Below are 19,004 nucleotides of genomic sequence, written 5' to 3' on the forward strand. Positions count from 1 at the left end.
TCTTAAAGATGGTTTCACCTGACGGTCAGCGGGTTAGGTGATGTTTCAGGTCTGTGTGTGTGTGGGAGTGTGTCTATGGTGTGTGTGTGTGTACCTGTCGGTCAGCGGGGTGATGACCAGTCTGTCCGTACAGCCGAGGTATTCGTTGCAGTAGCTGAACTCAACGTCTGTGATTTGGATGATACACCTGTCCGTCTCCTCCAAGAAGTAAAACCTCGACTGTTTCTGCCACTCAAAGTCCGCCGCGGATCGCACGTTCAGGCGCACCTGAGCGAGATAACAGAGCATTATGAAAACCGCCGTCATCAACATCCAGCTGCACATTTAGCCTGCTCCCTTTCCTCCCACCAGCTCGTCAAAGATGTCCCTCTGGTGGACGTGGATGGTGATGAGCGTCTCATATTTAGTCCTCTCGTTCTTGCTCAGCTCCCTGGTCGTCATGTCGATGAGCTCGTTGAGGATATCCAGGAACTTCTGATTGGTTGTTTGCATGATCTGTTAACCGCAATCAGATACCAGTAGAATGAGAGGAGAGGATCTGTTTGACATGTCTAAACCTAGCTCCTATTTTTATAATCAACAAATCAATTTCTATTTATATATCACCAAATCCTAACAAAACTTTTCTTGGGACACGTTTCATAAAGAGCAGGTCTAGACTGTACTCTTTGCTATAATATTTGAAGAGACCCAACACAAGTCCTGCTGCCTTTAAACAGGCCCTGAGCAGAACTAGACTCATGGTAGCATCAAATCTGCTGCGACTGGATGGGCCAAACAAATTGGGAGAGAGGGAGATGCAGAAAGAGAGAGAGCTGGATAGAGGTGCACCTTCTTGTCCGACTTGCTGAGGACGAGTGCATCCTCTGCGTCTTTGGTCCAGATCATCTGGATTCCCAGCAGGCCGACCTGAGCTGGAAACGCAGACTGGAACTCCAGCAGCTTCAGGGCCGGGTCGCTGATGGCCAGGTAAGCCTGACGAATGATAGCATGGAGCGTCTGCCTCACCCAGAGCAGCAACTGTCCCAACCACTCCTCCACGTTCCCCTGGATGGACAAGTTACAGTAACCTAAACGTTAAACCAACTGCAAGCTTCACGAGTCAAAGTTCTTTCTAATGCTGCATGTTTCAGGCATTTTAAGTACAAAAAACTACATTAGTATTTGGTCAAAACTTTTAGATTAGATATCTTATTTACGGAACTTCAACTGAAGAAATATTTATCACAAAACTGGACAACCAAAAATGGAGGAAATGCAGTTTTGTGTAGGCTTCATTTTGAGCCAGGTGGTTGCCTGTTGATTAATATCAGACTTCCACTCAGCTGAAAATGTTCCAATCCTATGCAAATAAAAAGTCCCCATAATGATAGTAAATCCAGCTGCAGTGTGTACCTGAGCCTGGACAGGCTGGCTCAGGTCCACGGTTTCTCCCTCTTGAGACTGAAAGCTGACGATCTGGTCGTAGATTTTGTCGTTGAAAACCACTCTGTTGACGTTGTCAAACAGACTGAGCAGATGAGCCTGAGAGGTAGAGATGGAAAAGACTCATTCAACAACAACAACAACAAAAAGAAAAACAACAACGGGAAAGGTAAAAAAAAAAAAAGTAAAAGGGAGGAGAGAGAAAGGTGGAGGGAAGAAGGAGAAGCAAAGTAAGAAAAATAAAATGACGCACCAGAATATATTCTTATATGTGTGTTACCGGTGTATAACCAGTGTGTTACCTGTGTGTCACCAATGTGTCAACAGTGTATAACCAGTATGTTACCAGTGAATGACCAGTGTGTACCTGTACATACCTGTATCGTGTGCGAGTCAGAGGCTTGTCCTAGGATCTCCAGCAGGGCGGGATCAGACACAAAGAAAAAACGAGGAAACACCAATCGTTTCTTCTCCAGGTAACCAGACAGAGACTTCTGACAGTGCTCCAACTGCTCGAGGAGGTGAGGGAGCAACTGAAGGAGGAAGAGGAGGAGGAGGAGGAGGAGGAGGAGGAGGAGGAAATAAGAACCTGGTCTGAATTGAGCATGAATCCTGAATAACTATATTTCTAACAGAGACACATGGATTAGACCAGCAGTAGACCAGCAACTCTTGGATAATTGTAGGATTAAAATGACAGTTTTTGTCAATGGAGTCTGTAATGTTGTCAGACTAACAGTCTGAGCCGCTCAGAAACACAAGAAGTTTTACAGAGTCAGAGTGTTATGAGGCATGTTGGCAGCACCTGGCTGAGTGTCTCATCCCCCACGCAGCACTGCACCACATTCGGGAGCTCGTGTGCTCGCTGCATGATCCTCTGCCACGACTTGTCAATGTTCTGGAAACGCTTGGCCTCCTGGATGAGTCAAAGACAAACTTGAATCTGTCAGGGATGACACGCCGCTGAAAAACACAAACTCAATCTGTGCACAGAAAGTTTTCCGGGGTTCACTGTGACCTGAGGAAGCTGCTTAGCGATGTCACCGCCCACAAACACCGCCTCCAGGTAGATCCAGAGGTTTTGTACGGACAGCCACTTCTCGATGATCTCGGAGGTGTTGGAGAGTTTCTGGACCCACAGCTGGATGGACGGCTTGAAGGGAGCGTTGTATCTGCAGGAGGAAGAACCACAGTCCTTCTTTCTCATGTCATTTTCAGTATTTTTTTTAATTTACATTTTTCTCTTTCCTTTTCGTTGCATCCTTCCTCTCCTTTCCTCCCTCCCTTCCTCAGGCCCTCGTCTCCTCACCTGTTGCTCAGCAGCGACGCCAGCACCATCAGACTGTCCTCCATCATGGTCATTTTCTCAGCTGTGTCGGCTCCTTTCAGCAGCAGTTCTCCCCTGGTCCTGAAGGGGGCGAAGGCGAGCGCGTGGCTGCTCCACTCGGCTACAACGTCCTTCAGCTTGGCCTCGATGTCCCGCTCCTTCACCGCGCTGATACACACATCCTGATGCACAGAAACGTTTTAAATACTTTTTTTTATAGAATATTAAAGAATCTTAAGGATTACGTAAGGATAACATTTAAAAATCAAGATTAGAGGGAGAAAAGGTCAATAACAGGATTAAGAAAGAGCGATAGCAGCAGCAGTGTCTGTATTGAAACGTCTTAGTGATACCTCAATGTCCTCTTTGTATTTCAGCAGCGGGGCCTCCATGATGTTTTTGAGGGCCAAACTCTCTGATTCCACCTGAAAGCTGTGACCAGTCAACTCACTGAGGCGAGTCCAGTGTCGAGGCAGCATGGCCTGAAACACAAATGGTTAAATCGCTGACTGTTCATCGGCGTGACAGTGGTGTGTGTATTAGTACAGGAACATGTGGGAATATGGTGAACGACTTCTCACCTTGTTGGCCATCATGTAGAGCAGCGGGCAGCTCTCCGTGAAGTCATCGATGGTTTTCTTTAGATCTCTGAAAGCCGGCCAATCCTTCAACGCCTTTGGAAGCTTCCGGATCCTGGAACACGTACGACGACCCAGTGAGCCAATCAATCAATCCATCGATTATCCAATCAAACCATTAAATAAACCAATCAATCACACTTCAATTGCGTTAAACTATTTATCCATATAAGGTAACAAAATTAGAAACAATTTCTGTATTTATTTGTTGTGTCCTTCCTCTACCTGTTCTGGAAGTCCTGCAGCTCAGTGTTGATCTTCTCGATGTTAAGCTCCGCCCACAGGATGTCATGGTATCCGGCCACGCTGTCGATGACGGAGTTATACAGAGAGTAGAGTTTGGACAGCAGAGACAGCTCCCTCCTGATTCTCTGCAGCTCGGGGTACTCTGCAGGGAGGAGGAGGGGGAAGTATGATTACATTAACATCTTTCCCGGCTTATTAGTTTGCTCGGTGTTTGTCATACATTTATTAAGAGTCATGATTGTTGCTGGTTTTCCCTGCAGAGAAACTGGTGGGCGGCAGTATGTGTTGTTAATCTGCCACCTCCATCAGCGATAGATAGAATCTGTTTTTGTGGGGAACACGAGGGTAAACATTCGCCAGCCAAGAATTACCCACCCGTGTCTGGTGTTTAGCTCTAGTGTTTTCTAACCCCTCCCTTGACCTTCTCCTTCATATATGATCATTTTTGGCTCCAGAAAACCAACATTGTGGCTGCCAAATGCTGAACTCCACGCTTCATATTCACATCATAAACCAACAGGTGACGTAGCTAATGCCTTCAGTTGGTCGTACCGTTAACCGGCAGTCCAAACAGCTCCTCTCCTCCACTGTAGGTGGTGTACTCCCTCCACAGCTGATCAAACTCCGCCTGGAAGCTCTGTAGCCGCTCGCTGGCTTCAGCAGGAGCCACGCCCTCCATCCCAGGACCCCTGCAAGCGCACACGTCTGACTGTTCACCTGTTATCATACAGAATATGCACCATTTGTCCCTCGCAGGGTGTACCTGTGGTTGTACTCGCTGCAGAAGCTCTGAACGTGGATCTGGAAGCTCTGCACCGCGGAGAGCAGGTCCGCCTTCATGCTGGGCTGGATCCTCATGAGAGTGTTCTGGTTCTGATCCACCTGGGGGCACGACACACTCACACTTGTACTGGGTTGCAGCAGCTCTGCGTACGTTCAAACGCAGACTAGTTTGGAATTCATTTCTAATTTAGGATTAGGAGAGTTATTGTGATGGGCTTGAAATGTTGGATAACCTTTATAACCTTAGTGACTTGGAGCAGATTAGGGTTAGGGTTAGGGTTAGGGTTTATCAGCTGTTTGGTGTCAGCAGTGTGTCCAAAGAAAAGCTCTTTAGTGTCAGTAGTTGGTTGTGTTATTGTTCTGTAAAAATCTTTATAATTCTCAAAATATGCTTATTAAAAGTCAAACCTAAGTTCTTCATTTTCATATCCACGAAACCATTTTCAGCTCAGCCCTCAGCTTTCAAACCCAAATCAGTCTGATTGTGAAAAAGTCTCTGTGATCCCAGAAGACGAGGTATGAGACAAAATGCGTGACGGGTATGTATGAGTTCAAATCTTTAGAGACATTTAGAACATGATCCTCCGTCTCACCAGGCTGTTGAGGTTCTTCCAGGCGTACGTCAGGACATCCACGCGCTCTGAGTTCCCGTCACTGAAGAGCAGCTCGTGTTTGGTGAGCAGAGCGAAGGATTCCTCCACCGGACCGATGGTGGCGTCAATGCGAACCTCTGCCTCCCGAACCTCAAACAGGAAGCACACAGGAGGTGAGAGAGTGTGAGAGAAGAAAGAATGGAAACTAAATAGAGGACTGAATCTGGAGAGAGGGAGATTTATAGATGCATCGCTAAAAGAACAACTAGCACAGTAGTCATATCAACATACAGAGGTATCAGAAGTGTTTCAATTCCAGGATAACATGAAAGGAACAAACAGGAGACTTTTTGATAGCATTGATGTCAGATGTCTATAAGAGGCCAGCTGACCTCTCTGAGTGCTGCCATGGCTCCCCGCACATCCTCCAGGTCTGTGATTGGACGCTGAAGCCTCTTGGTCAGCGCGTCGACGAATGAGAAGACGTCGTCCATGTTGGTGGACGCCCTGCGGTTGAGTGCGGTGCCGAAGGCCCGTTTCCACAGCCGACACTCCTGAGTGAGCGACAGTCTCAGCTGCTCGGTGTCGAAGAGAACCGAACCCACCGTGAAAAACGCTGGGAGCTCTGAGATCTGCACCTCCAGCTTCTGCAGGGACAGCAGGGCATTGTGGGTGGAGAAAATTAGCATTTGAACGCAAGATTTGAAACTACAGATTACGACCATGGACTTATTAGGAAACTGTTTACTTAGGTAATAAATCAACTGACAAGTAACAACATTTTATCATATGTACATGTATGAAGAGATCATGTGACCAAACAGGAAGTGGACTTACGGAGTAGAAGGAGATCTGAGAGTTGAACTCGGTGAGCGAGGGATCAGACTGCAGGAAGGCCTGAACCTGCTCCTCCGGATCCTAAACACAAACAGCTGTTAGTCTAACAACAACACCCCACAAACACACACACACACACACACACACACACACACACACACACACACACTGACCTGGTTCCACAAAGTAGAGAAGTGGGAGAGTTCAGTCAGAGTCTCTGCAGCCTGAGCTCTGAGCGTCGACACGATGGAGCCGAGCTGCATCATAGACCTGCTCAACACAACAACATGAAGAACACAGTCTATGCAACAGTTCTGATCGAGTACTCTGACTGGATGAGAGGCGTTCCATGAGAATGGAGATTGTCAGAGCAGAGAAAAGAGGACACAAGTTGTCAAAGCTGTACGCTACGACAGAGAAATCTACAAAAGCAAAGATGGCACGTGAAATAAACACATATGGTGCTCGTGGCGAGTTTAAAGATGTCGACAGACTCCGACAAGTAACTATTGTTTCCTTTTGTTTGGTGTGTTTTTGTGTTACTGTATCTTATTTACAGCCTCTGTATTGTTGTGTTTTCTTCTTCAGCTTTGGAAAACAAGAGTTTAATAAAAAATATGTTTGAGGAAAAACAGACGTTCACTTTTTTTTTTTTTTAAGTCTAAACGTTTTTGTTCTCCCTCTCCTCTGATTGGCTGTCCTTATTTTTGTGCATTAACGCATTTCGTGTTGGTTTCCTCTGTCTTCGTATTCAAATATCAAAACAAGATTTTAATCAATTGACAAATTAATTGACAGCTGACTTGTTGATGTCTTTGTGTTCGACCAGCTGTCGGTCCAGAGGCCTCAGCACCGGCGGCTTCAACGGGATGTCGTCTCCCGAATCCCGGAGCGCCGCCTGCTCCACCTGGCAGAGAGAGCAATACTGGTGTGTGATCGGCTGACTGGTGTCAGGTGTTACATTTGAATGAGCTGAGTGATGAGCGTACCTGCTGCTGTTTGAACTGCAGGTGAGCAAAAGTCCACAGAGGGATGTCTTTAGTCACAGACAACACAATGTTTACCAGCCTGTTCACAGAGCTCTGAAAACACACACACACACACACACACACACACACACACACACACACACACACACACACACACACACACACACACACACACACACACACACACACACACACACACACACACACAGAAACAACCACTCACGTCACTGCTCCATCCGTGATTAAGATAAGATATCTGACAGTGTATTTTAGTTATTCAGTCTGTACTGAAGTGTTTTTAACAATAATAGAAAAATATCAAAGGTACCTGGATGTCGTCCAGACTGGGTCTGAGGACGATGTTTGGGATGGCGAGCTGCATAGAGGCTCTGAAGAGAGGAGGGGCCGCTGATTGGCTGCTGTAGGAGGAGGGAGGCTGGACCTTGGGGACATGAAGTCTCCTCCTCAGGGCGTCCAGAGAGGATTTGGTGGCTGAAAGGAAAAGGACTAATCAGAGAGCTCAGAGGTTTGTGGTGGACAATACAGATCTGTCAGATAAATGACTATAACACAATTAAATAACAAACCACAACAGCTACTTTAACCATGTACAGACTTTAATTTTTTTAAATGCCTTTTTCCCTTTCAGTGGAACTAAACAGCTTGTGATCATGAGGAAACAGTCCACTCCCCAAAACATAGTCGGTCCATGGGCAGGCCATCAGATTTCACCAGGAAATCATCTAAACAGTGATAATTTGTCTGATTTCTGCTTAGGGAGTAAACACTGGCAGGAATGAAGCCATGAAAAACGAGAGATAAAAGCCATGACGGGGAAAGGAAAGGACACGAAGAAGGCCGACCTTTAACGAGGGCTTCAGTGTTGCGGTGACAGAGCTGACCAATCAGGTTGTAGAATCGACAAGGAAGACACGACTGACAGCGAGTCTTCTGTTTGAAGTCCGGATGGAGGCACTGGAAAGACCCCTGAGCAGGAGGAGGTGGTGGTGGGAGAGATTAAATGGAATCTAACTTTGTTTTGTACTCTTCTGTGTGTTATTTTACCTCCAGATTAATCGTCTCTGACGTCTTCATCTTCCTCTTCAACTCGTCAATCAGCTCAAAGACGTACCTCTCCACCTGCTGACTCTGCCTGTATCCGCACACAAACAACACCACCAAATAATAAAATTTTTGGTCAACAATGAGCAGAGCAAAGAGTGAAAGAGTGATTTTCTGGAGACCCGGGCTTAATATTTGGGTTTTATAAACAACTGTTTTTATTGTACGAAATGTGCATTGGTGTATTTGCTGAGACCTAAATGAGTGGAGACCTAAATCCTAACAGTGGCAGTATAGCATTATGTTGTTCTATCATCTGTATCACCAGTTCAGGGTGACGGCAGCAGCTCGGACTGAGCTGTCTGTCTGCAGCAGGAGGTCCTCAGGTGAGACAGGTGAGTCTTCAGGCAGGACCAGCAGACAGCTGGACGACATGGACTGAAGCAGCTGACCAATACGACACTCCAACAGGTCTGCTGCAGCTTTAGACACCTGATCCAGATCCTTCAGAGCCTCATACACACCCTGTATGACTGAGCAGCACACAGAGTAAAGAGGGGTTACCATTAGTCGTAATGGTGATCAAAGTAAAGTTTGTTGATTGATAATGTTTTATTTAAATGGGTTTGCAGCATTAACATCATTCAAATGAAAAAAAAAACAAATCAAATATTTTATTTATCGTAGCATGCTCACATAAGTCGGTGTTCAGAGCGGTCCAGGAGAGTGCGGTGAGTCCAGGAGAGAGAGACGCCTCCACCCGGCCAATGAAGGGCTGCATCAGAGGGAGGAGTGAAGGCGGTATCTTTGCAACCAACGAGCTGTAGTCCTGGATCAAATCCAGCAGCCTGGATAAGCAACAAAGACAGTCAAGTCAATCAAATATGAGTTTTTAAAAGAAGGCAGGACAGACCAGCAGGGTGGATTCAGTCAGGTCGAACTAAGTAGAGACGAGAAAGTAAAGAAACATGGCTTCAAAGATGTCAAGGTATAACGAGTTGGATAGTTGGATAAGTAATTTAAGTTTATTAAAAAAGTTTCAGAATAATCCAGATAGTTAGTCAGTTTCTGAACATCCAAGGACAGTTTGATATAAAACACAGCTTATTATCCAATCAAATCAAACGACACAAAAGTATTAAAAAAAAAAAACAAAGCTTTTACAAAAAAACAGCTTGATTCGAGGAAATAAATGGGAGTAATGTCTAATCAAATTAAACTACAAAAACAATATGAGAAAAATATTCTGCATGGTTCCTTTATTGGTGCAACAAAAAAACTGCACAAACAAAGCAATGGAAATTCAGGGCACATGCATGAATCTTGAAAAAGACAGGTTTGAGCAAAGAGTAGTGAAAATAATTGAACAGAAAGGAGTTTATTTGGTTGATCAGCAACTCCATATGATGCTCTTAGTGTGATTGATTAAAATGTTGGCTTCCACTCCTCAGAATGCCTGTTTAACATTCCTGCCTCTTCAAACAAGGAACAACCTCCCACAGTGAAGAGTTATACTCACCTTGTGTGCAGAGCTTTGACATGTTCTTCTCTTGAGATCATTTTCTGGACAACCTTTGGCACAGGAACTCCCAGCTTGGTCATCCATCGGGCCTCCTGCAGCATCTCCAGAACCCCAGGGTCGAGGTTCACAAAAACCTGCAGAGGATAGACAATGTTTGTCACGCAATCAATAGAATTGAGAGGCTCAGAAGGAACGTCGATGTCTCTGGAACTTCCTTAGATCGGTTCTCCTCTCAATTGTCTGACACAACAATTTCAGTTACTGTTTGTAATTTTTTTCTGTAGCAAGCCTGTCTTTTGGTGTTCCTCAGGATTTTGTTTTAGGCCCTCTGTTGTTTTTTTTTCTATCTGCTCCTTCTGGGGAATGTTACAGAAAAATTAAAAAATATCTCCTGTCATTATTATGCAGGTGACATTCAGCTGTGCATCTCTAATTTTTTAAGATTTGTGTTTTGTCTTTTTTCCCCCTTTATTAGATAGGACAGAGGACAGAATAAGAAACTGGGGAGAGAGAGCAGAGAATGACATGCAGAAAAGGAACCACAGGTTGGACTGCAAACTAACCTCTAGGCCAGCTATACATTTCTTTTAAACATTAAACTGTATCTAAAAATAAATTTCCACAAAATCTGGTGTATAAGACCTATTTTGATACCTACCAACTTTAATACAAAATTTGGCTGTGTCCTATACTAGTGCAGAGGAGGTGGGCAGAGAGACTTGTGTGCTGTGGGTCTGTTCTTCACAACTATCAACGTTACCGTAGGCTGAGAGCTCAAATAACGTATCCTACAGATACTGTAGCTACTGTCACCCTGTGAATACAGTCAACTGGCCTATCATTGCATGAACCATCACCTGGTTGTTGTCATTTCTGACCAGCAGGGCGGCGCTCAGGCAGTGTGGTGCGCCCTCTGCAGCCTGACTCCAGCCCTGCAGGTGCAGCAACTCGTACTGCAGCAGCACCACGGCCATTTTGTTGTAGCTCCGGATCACCTTAGTCAGGTCTGGACCCTGGCAGAGGTAGGAACAGCCAGGCTCACTGAGGTCATATTAATCAGTAATATTGATGAGTCATACGATCGTTAAATCAGAGTTTTTACCTTGAGGATGTCGAGCTTATTCTTCAGGATCAACATGGGAGCTTCAATCTTCCTGAAAAGTTGTCGACACCACATGATCCTGCCCGTCACCTGAGAGGGACACGAGGATAGAGAGGATCTAATGGGTACGATTACTCAAGTACTCGTTGTTGTAGTCATTAATTTGAGTAAGGAGACACAGAGAGTGTTTTTTGCACTGTATAGTATAATGGTGACTGGAGATATATGTTCCCATTACGTTTTGTGGGAGGAGAAGACTTATGTGAGCTGATGGTCTTTTGTTGAGCCCAAGTACAAGCTACCGTAGCGGAGAACCACGGCAACGAGAGCAGCATAATTTAGGGCTGATTTGCAAAGTGTTGATAAAGTGGCTGTAGGTCAAGGTGGATGTGTGTATTTACCGGGGGCAGGTTGCGTCCGATGGGCGGGCTCTCCCTCTGTCTCTGGTAGGTCTTCCTCAGAAGCTCCAGCTCTTTGCTGTAGCGCTGCAGCAGCAGCAGGTAGTGCTTCTTCAGGTCCAGACCAGCTGTTGGACCGGACTCGAACACTGCAAGTAGCTGCAGCATTCGCTCCGTCTGAAACACAAACAAATCACGATGTCAAAGGTCTGACCGCTGCTCTGTTCACCTCCACTTTTAAATTTAAACGACACGAATCAGTGCTGAACTCACAGTGAGAGATTGTTGGAACCAACCGTCCAGCAGAGACTGAAGAGACTGGAACAAACCCTGAACCTGGAGCTGGAAGTCTGCATAGTCACTGTCGAACTGAAACACACACACGCACACATACACACACAAATATTTTTTTCATTTAATTGTTGGTTTTGGTAAAAAATCTTGTCCATGAAAAAAAAGCAGCTGAAAATAGTGAAGTAGACAGGCGGTGAAATAGTCTAGTTGGAAACATAACACATAAGATCTTTAAAATTATTTTTGATAATTACAAACAGGTGCTACTTATTCATTCTATTTACACACTTACTATAGTTTTTATAAGTAGCATGTAATATTATTTAATATAATATGTATACTAACGTTACCTCCAGCTTGCGGGGGTCCAGGATGTCGTATGTCTTGGACTTTGTTGTTGAGACGACGGTCTGATAGCGAACATAAATCTTCTCGATGCCCTCCACCTGGAACAAAAGCATTTTCTTTGTCAGGTTCACAGATTTCTCCTAAGCTCCAATTTAGTAACAAACCATCCGGTTAAATCAGAAGACATGTTAGCTGATTAGAAACGAAAAGACCTCCAGGTGAGGTTCAAGCTAAACTTTGCAGCTAAAACAACTTAATAACAACAGTGTAATATACAGTATACAGTTAGAATTGGCATATGGATATCTTTAATTATTCTCTGAAACAAAAGAAAAGCAGATTTTCGATTTCCCTACATGCCCCTCGGAGCCTTTTCTAAATATCAGAAAAGGGACAATTATATAAGTTCCAATAAAAGATCCATGATTAGACTTTTATGCCGATGATATCGTTATCTCTCAGTGAAAAAGTTGAATAACAAGCTCATAAACTACCCGACCTTCATGCTTTTCAGAGCAGCCAGGCTCTCAAGCGTGGTCGCCATGTCAGCTATTTTCTCCAGACGCCTGCAGAACGCGTCAAACTTTCCAAAGATGTAGTTCTCACTGCAAATAAGGGAACAGAGAAATAAGATGGCACACTTCAGTTTCACTTCAGTTTCACCTGTTTTTTGGGGGTTTTTTTTGTCTTTCTTGAGGGAAATTTCTCCTCGCTAAATAACTGGAACTAAGAGGAACCTATTTGGGGTACGATGTGAGAAAGTGCAGCTCTGTCGCTGCCTGCTTTGATTGGGAGCAGAGTCTGTCCTCCTCTAGGGGCCCTTTTCTATTGCTAGTATAAAACAAATATTTTATAAACAGCCTTAAGATTACCTTTATAAAAGCTTGTGCAGGCTTTTAGGCCATTGTTCACTGGATCAATTTAGACATATTCTATGTTTGAGACTGATCAACTGAAAAACTAAAAAGTCATCAGATAAACTGTGTGACTGTGTGAGTTGTTGCTCAGAGTTTACCTGAAGTCAAACTGTCTGTTTTCAGGATTTTCTCTCAGTTTGTCTCTGATGCTCTGGAAGCTTCTCTGATACTCCTCATTCAGCTTACAACAGTCTGAGATACGCTGCATCAGCGCGGGCCTGAGACACACACAAATACACTTTTTTAGTCAGGTCTAATTCATTTGTATTGTAATGCAAACATGTGCGGTCTGAACAGGTGTACTGGTCCAGTACCTGCCGTGGTCCCAGATCCGAGCTGCACCCTGCAACAGGTAGCTCCTGCAGGAGCTGATCATCTGGTTGGTGACCTTGAGCAGCAGAGAGGTCATCCTCTCTGAGGTGTTGTAGTACTGAGACACGGTGTGGATCATCCTGATGCTGGTCATTAGTCCAGGGATGTGCTCTAGGATACTGGTCTGCCGGGGAAGGGGGATATCATCATTAATTCAACATGTTTCTTGTAGTGGGGCAAATCTTTTTTAGTGTTTTTTATATCAAACAGATTTTCTCTGAAGATTTGCTCCCAAAGTCGCCTAGTAAGAGTTTAACCTCTCTGACAACACAATGATTGTTTCTTCTTACCGGAGTGCATTTCCCCAGAGGTCCCAAAAACTTGTCCAGAGTCTGCAGATACTTCACGTTGTCCTTGGCTTCGTTAGCAACAACAGTGATCTCCCCGTCCTTACAAAACCAACCGATCATGAAATTAGCTACAGAATCCTGTTATAAACTGAGCTAAACCTCATATGACTTCAAATTCAGCTGACCAGTTCTTTCCAGGATTGTAGAGTTCGAGACCTGGTGACCTGCAGAACTCCCAGAGTCCTTTTCACCTGGAGACGCTTCACCTCCTCAGTCAGACTGACAAACACACAAAAACACACACACTCAATGTTTTTCTTGCATTAACTTATTTGGAGGTCTAGGTTATAATTTCAGCTCCTTACTTCATTTTAAGGAGCCCAGTCTACATAATGTAAAGAGAGACAGATCTATGACAGTGTGTGATATAATATAAATCTGTGTACTCTGTGTGTTAGAGTAGGTCAGTGTAACAGTATTAATCTGTGAATGTCAGAGATGGACTGTAAACAGGAAAAAACAAGATGATCACTTGTGGATTGAAAATGAAGCACTGAAACGTGTGTGTCTACCTGTTAAAGGTGACCATGCGTCTCTTCCAGTGCTCCAGCTCAGCTGACGGCCCCACGTCGTCGGCCTCTTTTCTTATCTGCTCGCTTTCCGTAAGCACCTGCTTGATCTGATTGGTCCACACTGACACCACGCCCTCCAAACGCTCCACCAGCTCTCTGTTATTCGCTGAGAGCAGAAGCAACAGCGTTTTTCTTTTTTCATAATTATTAATTTGACAACTGCAGTTGAGGCTTTTGGCACATGTTCAATTATTTATCTATTTTATTTATTTTACTTTCAAACACAGTACATACTTAATGCAATAAACAACAATAAGATGTTGTTTGAGAAAGAATGATGCCAGTGAACCTCGATTGTTTGTTTCAGGTTAGTGAATGTGTTTGTAGCTGACAGCTGCTGAGGAGAGCATAGCATAGCTAGCATAAGTCGGGATAAGTATGCATAAGTCGTGGTAGTTTTCAGAGCTGTTCCCAATGACTGAATTAAAAATATAAGACAACAGCTGCTACCAGTGTCATTTCAGAGCGTTTGGAAATACTACTCATGATATGATACAGTAGAATGGTATCAGATTGAAAGAGCTGACTCTGGTTGACCCTCCTACCTGCTGCTGTGTAGTCTGCAGGGCTGCTCAGCTGATTGATGGCATCAGGAAGGTCGACCTGCAGCAGCGTGAACTTTCTCTGCATGCTGACTCTGGTCGAGCTCAGATTATTGATGAACTTGTCCACTGAAGACAGGAAGGACTGGACGTCTGGACAGGACGTGCCCTCCTGCACAGAGCCCCACGTCTGGAATCATTTTTAATGTAACAGCAAGGACAAAGAAAGATGAACACTGAAAATATATCTGAATCAAAATGAAGTTTCTGAAGAACATGGATAATAAAAGCATGCAATGAAAATGTTTTTTTTTATATCTGACAACCAACAGAAAACAGAGGGAACAGGTGTGCGTACCTGCTGTGATCGGAGGGCCGGTAACATGACGTGAGACAGCAGAGCTTCCAGACTGTTCAGGAAGCTGCCGTCACTGCAGTCCAACGAGCCAAAGTTCACCTCCTGCAGACAATGAGACGACACTCAGTCTCACTAAACAGGTGGAGTAAACAGTACTGTGCGTCCTCCTTTATTTTCTGATTGTGTGGGACCAAACCAAGCCACTGACCTGCTGTATGTTAGCCGTGGTTATCGCCTTGTCGGTGGTCCTCAGGAAGAACAGACACTTCCCCAGTAAAGGCTGGAAAAAGCAGACAGAGAGGGTGTTAAAGTTTTAGTTTATTTGGCGCGCTTGAGTCCAAAACTATGGCCAAACAATGAGGACAAAGAGCTGACCGTTTTTTGTTTGTCCTGAAAAATACTATTATCTAACATCAACTCAAAAGTCTTCATTATTTATGGACCATCAGTGGTGCCAATCGAATGGTTTGTTGGCTGCCTTTTTTAATTTCATAGTTTGGCATTTGGGCCATCTTGAGATTTTTTAAACCAGAAGTGACCATATTTGTGATGAAGAGAGAAAATAGTTGCCATAAATGAATTAAATATATTGTCACCATAACTCAACACCTAGATCAGAATTGCACAATTATTTGCATGTAGCTTTTTAGGAGGATCCAGATTGATCCAGGAGACACTCTACTCTCTTGTCAGACTGGTTTGTCAGTTTTCAGAATGTGTAATGTATACTGAAGGTGTTTGTTATCACCCTGCTAACCACCAAACAGAGCAGCACACAGGATTTTCTACCATAGCAACAAATAAACAGACTCAACCAGAGTTGTTATTGACTCTGAGGAAGAACAATGGTGGACATAAAAAAAAAAGGAGAGTGACACTGAATATGTATATATGTTGACAACTCCACAGAGAGATCTGCTGATTGGTTGGATCACACCTACCTCAGAACTGCCTGTAGTTATGAAGAGTTTCCTCTGAGCCACAGCAGAGGGCGCTACATTCACAGCTGAGGCATGACTGGAGTAAGGATTCTGGAGAGAGAGAACAAAGAACAGAGAGAGAGATGGATAGAGGGAAGGGAGAGAGACACAAACATACTGTATCATTCAGGAACATCTTGAATGAGTACAGCTCGTATGCCCTAAAGAAATATCATAAACAAATTAGATTGAGAGACGCACCAGTGAGTTTTCAAACAGTTTAGTTTGTGTTGAAGAACGAGCGAGACACAGCAGAGGATAAGAAAAGATTTACTTTTCACCAGAATTCATACAGGGGGAAAAGTTACCTGTTTCAAACTCTGGTAGAAGAATATCAGCTTCCTGGATCCATTTGCAGCAAAGAAGTCATCAATCAAGCTAAACTGGAAGAAGGAGAGATGATGAATCCACTAACTCGTGAAGAAGGAGAAGTCAAACATCACGTCTCTCAGTTGGTAGTCGTTATCTTGTTACCTTGTCATCAGAGAGGAGGGCGTCTTCCACCTCCGGCTCCCCGAGTGTCCCAGCGTCCACCAACCTGTTGATCAGATATTTGTGCCGGGCATCCAGAGTCGCTCGTCTCTCCTCCTTCACGGCTCTGGCCTGCTTCGCCATCTCTCTCCTCGCCTCATTGGACAACAGCTGCATCCTTTTACCGGACACCTGGAGACAAATCCGAGTTCACCGAGTCATATCTCTGATCACAGCAGCTTTCAGAATATTCAGCGCTAGTTTCTCTTTGCCTTTGTCTGCATTGAAAACTGATTTATTTTCTCCAGATGTTTTCAGTACAAACAAAATAAGAACACATTTAGGCTACATATCAACACTTTTTATGTCTTTTGAACTTGTTTTCAAAGGTTTCCAAAAGATTGTTTGCAGGATATCACTCTCTCTCTTTTACATCTGTTTGTGGTCTCCCTCATGGTCTAAAGAAAACGTGTTTCTACTGCTTAATGCCCCAATATTAACACAACCAGGGCTCACATTGAAACAGTATGCACGCAAACTATGAAATAATACTCAAGGTGCAATTATATTTAATAAGCAATATCTAATATTTGTACTTCAATGCTACACACCGGTCATGTGTGGTTGAGCAACAGTCGCAGGTTTTAAATGTCAGCATCCCCTCTCTCTCACAGTGAATGTTGCTGAATATTTCCTGCTGCGTTCTCACGTCATCTCGTCTCTGTAATGTATTGCTATAGCGCTGGGAGCACTATTGTGAAGTACGACCCTGACTTCAAGCGGGAAAATGAACCAGGGGGCTGGCAGGAAGGGTAAGCTGACCCTTCAGGAAGTTTTCGGGAGTTTCGTGCAGGTGTAAAAAAAATGACACTGCAGGGTGTCTGTATAAGACTCTAAAGACCCAGAAATGAGAGCTCACTATTTCAGAATTGAACCAGCACTGTTCATGTTTACTCACAGAGGTGCCAGCAGTGGAACATGTGGCAGCTGCAGCAGGAGACATGGGATGATTGGCCCCCAGGTTCTGATTTCCTATTCGCCGGTGACCTCCGCCATTCACATCTAAGAAACATACAAATCACTCAAAACATGTAAAAGTCAAATACTTATTCCATTTGTTTTTATTAATAACTGTTAGGAGAGAAAAAATAAAAAGATGAAAAACTACAAAACAAATATATAAAGCAGAATACCAAACTCAGGTCAACAAACCATCAGGGGACTTTGACTTGAGTTTGATTAAATTGATCAATGCCTCTACCTCTACGGAGGTTAAGCAGAGGAGGTCTGGGTTTGGTCATCTCTCTGTCTGCTCCTCCTTCTTTCTCCTCCTCCACCTCATCATGGATTCTCTGCTCCTCTGCCTGGAGCTCTACGTTTGGTGAAGGAGCACAGCCATTGATCCCAGGTTCAGAGCTGCCAGGGGGGAGGACCTCATCTGAAGGTTGATGATCTGCCATCTGGATGAATACAGTTTCACTCATTTGTTTGTTTTAGAAATGTATCTTGTTGTGTTATTTTATCTTCCATATAACGCCAAATTAATTATTTTTGATACACACATTTTTTTTGAGACCTCTGCATCCTCTGAGATATTTTCTACCTCGGAAAAACCTGAAGAACACAAACCTGACACTTATTTAAAGGTAGGCCTTGCAGGGATGTTTTCACCTTCTCTCATTGTAAACAGGTGAGTTACTGTTTCATATAATATACTGCGTCTTCAGGAAACATTAGAAATCAAAACTGATAAAAAAGAAGAAACGAAAAGGAAGAAAATAACGCTCAGAAAATCCACAACATTATTTTGATGGCTTTCACCACCAGGCTATACAAAAGCCTGATGATGAAACTTTGTGACTCATCTCAGTCTCTTTTGGATTGCATTCTCTCACATCACAAAACTTGATGTTTGAGGTAGATGGTGGAGTTGAAATCCTCATAATAAACAACCTGAACCTGTTGGCTGAACTGCCTGAGTAGCTTACCCTTGAGCTACAGGCTGACCTTCTGGATCTGCAACTCTGTAAAAAAAAAAAAAAGAAGAGCACTGACTGACCTGCGTGTTGACCGACCTGCTGAAGAGTCAGAGTCTGAGGACGACTCCCTTCTGCTGGAAGAGTCAATAAGACAGAGAGAGAGACGACGGGGCAGGAGGAGGTAAATCAAAACTGGCTCTGCAGAGTAAAAGTTTGACTGTTGCCATGGTAACCCTGCCATGTTTAGTGGGTGTGTTGGTGTGTGACGGTGTTTGTAAGTGACTGGGCAACCAGAAATACAACAAAGCAACGTCCTACGTGAAAAAAAGAGAAAGTCATGTAATCAGTGCAATGACAGGGCTTTTATTTTGTTAAGTCCTTGTATTTCACAGGAAATGGGTTGACCATGTTTAATGAAGGAGTCGGACTGATATTAATTCTACCAGAGGGGAACCGTCAGGGACCTTTAGACCCTCAGAGCGGATTTCAAAAAAGAATATTTGAAAAAGTCATCAGATGTTTTTGTTTTTTTAATCAATTCATAATTTGACAATCAACATATAAAAAAATTCTGAGGGAGAAAATTAACCCTTCAGTGAAAGAAGGGCCATTTTTTCACCCAATCAGAATTTATCCATCTCTGCTGTCACTATGCAGAAAATGGTTTACTTTCTTCTCTGTGTTTGGTGGTCCCGCTATAAAATGACTGAGTGCCTATTAGTAATTTATAGAGAGGAGGACTTCAAATGAACCAATCACATCTTGTATCTTAGTGAGAGGGCTTTCGTTATCATTAACTTTATGACAAGCTCCGCCCACACCTCGCGCTTGCTTACAGTTTGCCAAATTAGACTTCCTCCCAGGATGGAAGCCAATAGTTACTGAGGAGGACAAAGCAG

The 19,004-nt window shown here is 43.9% G+C and overlaps 2 protein-coding genes across 2 annotated transcripts in view; one reads left to right on the top strand and one right to left on the bottom strand.

Annotated features, from left to right (window-relative positions):
- dnah5l (dynein, axonemal, heavy chain 5 like) overlaps positions 1-17,586 on the bottom strand; it is a 43,620-nt gene extending 26,034 nt beyond the window's left edge. The window contains exons 1-44 of the mRNA XM_061065130.1: positions 17,388-17,586; positions 17,085-17,188; positions 16,130-16,318; positions 15,964-16,038; positions 15,617-15,706; positions 14,884-14,955; positions 14,676-14,777; positions 14,321-14,507; positions 13,716-13,881; positions 13,329-13,422; positions 13,144-13,242; positions 12,796-12,977; positions 12,580-12,699; positions 12,064-12,169; positions 11,567-11,662; positions 11,196-11,291; positions 10,926-11,099; positions 10,525-10,614; positions 10,280-10,435; positions 9,420-9,556; positions 8,597-8,748; positions 8,226-8,433; positions 7,904-7,991; positions 7,702-7,825; positions 7,167-7,330; positions 6,839-6,931; positions 6,653-6,756; positions 6,023-6,119; positions 5,850-5,930; positions 5,405-5,659; positions 5,013-5,162; positions 4,400-4,518; positions 4,189-4,325; positions 3,616-3,778; positions 3,334-3,445; positions 3,106-3,234; positions 2,735-2,934; positions 2,444-2,597; positions 2,231-2,341; positions 1,803-1,958; positions 1,396-1,524; positions 832-1,047; positions 349-495; positions 95-267 (exon numbers count right to left, since the gene is read on the bottom strand). Of these exons, the coding sequence (XP_060921113.1) occupies positions 95-267; positions 349-495; positions 832-1,047; positions 1,396-1,524; positions 1,803-1,958; positions 2,231-2,341; positions 2,444-2,597; positions 2,735-2,934; positions 3,106-3,234; positions 3,334-3,445; positions 3,616-3,778; positions 4,189-4,325; positions 4,400-4,518; positions 5,013-5,162; positions 5,405-5,659; positions 5,850-5,930; positions 6,023-6,119; positions 6,653-6,756; positions 6,839-6,931; positions 7,167-7,330; positions 7,702-7,825; positions 7,904-7,991; positions 8,226-8,433; positions 8,597-8,748; positions 9,420-9,556; positions 10,280-10,435; positions 10,525-10,614; positions 10,926-11,099; positions 11,196-11,291; positions 11,567-11,662; positions 12,064-12,169; positions 12,580-12,699; positions 12,796-12,977; positions 13,144-13,242; positions 13,329-13,422; positions 13,716-13,881; positions 14,321-14,507; positions 14,676-14,777; positions 14,884-14,955; positions 15,617-15,706; positions 15,964-16,038; positions 16,130-16,318; positions 17,085-17,188; positions 17,388-17,586 (5,996 nt within the window). The remainder of the gene's footprint in view (positions 1-94; positions 268-348; positions 496-831; positions 1,048-1,395; positions 1,525-1,802; positions 1,959-2,230; positions 2,342-2,443; positions 2,598-2,734; positions 2,935-3,105; positions 3,235-3,333; positions 3,446-3,615; positions 3,779-4,188; positions 4,326-4,399; positions 4,519-5,012; positions 5,163-5,404; positions 5,660-5,849; positions 5,931-6,022; positions 6,120-6,652; positions 6,757-6,838; positions 6,932-7,166; positions 7,331-7,701; positions 7,826-7,903; positions 7,992-8,225; positions 8,434-8,596; positions 8,749-9,419; positions 9,557-10,279; positions 10,436-10,524; positions 10,615-10,925; positions 11,100-11,195; positions 11,292-11,566; positions 11,663-12,063; positions 12,170-12,579; positions 12,700-12,795; positions 12,978-13,143; positions 13,243-13,328; positions 13,423-13,715; positions 13,882-14,320; positions 14,508-14,675; positions 14,778-14,883; positions 14,956-15,616; positions 15,707-15,963; positions 16,039-16,129; positions 16,319-17,084; positions 17,189-17,387) is intronic.
- The window catches only part of LOC132994570 (cytochrome b5), a 107,211-nt gene continuing 100,797 nt past the window's right edge, over positions 12,591-19,004 (top strand). The window contains exon 1 of the mRNA XM_061065006.1: positions 12,591-12,594. The gene's annotated coding sequence lies outside the window, so the exon portion shown is untranslated. The remainder of the gene's footprint in view (positions 12,595-19,004) is intronic.

This window comes from Labrus mixtus, chromosome 19 (assembly GCF_963584025.1).
Source record: "Labrus mixtus chromosome 19, fLabMix1.1, whole genome shotgun sequence".
NCBI lineage: Eukaryota > Metazoa > Chordata > Actinopteri > Labriformes > Labridae > Labrus > Labrus mixtus.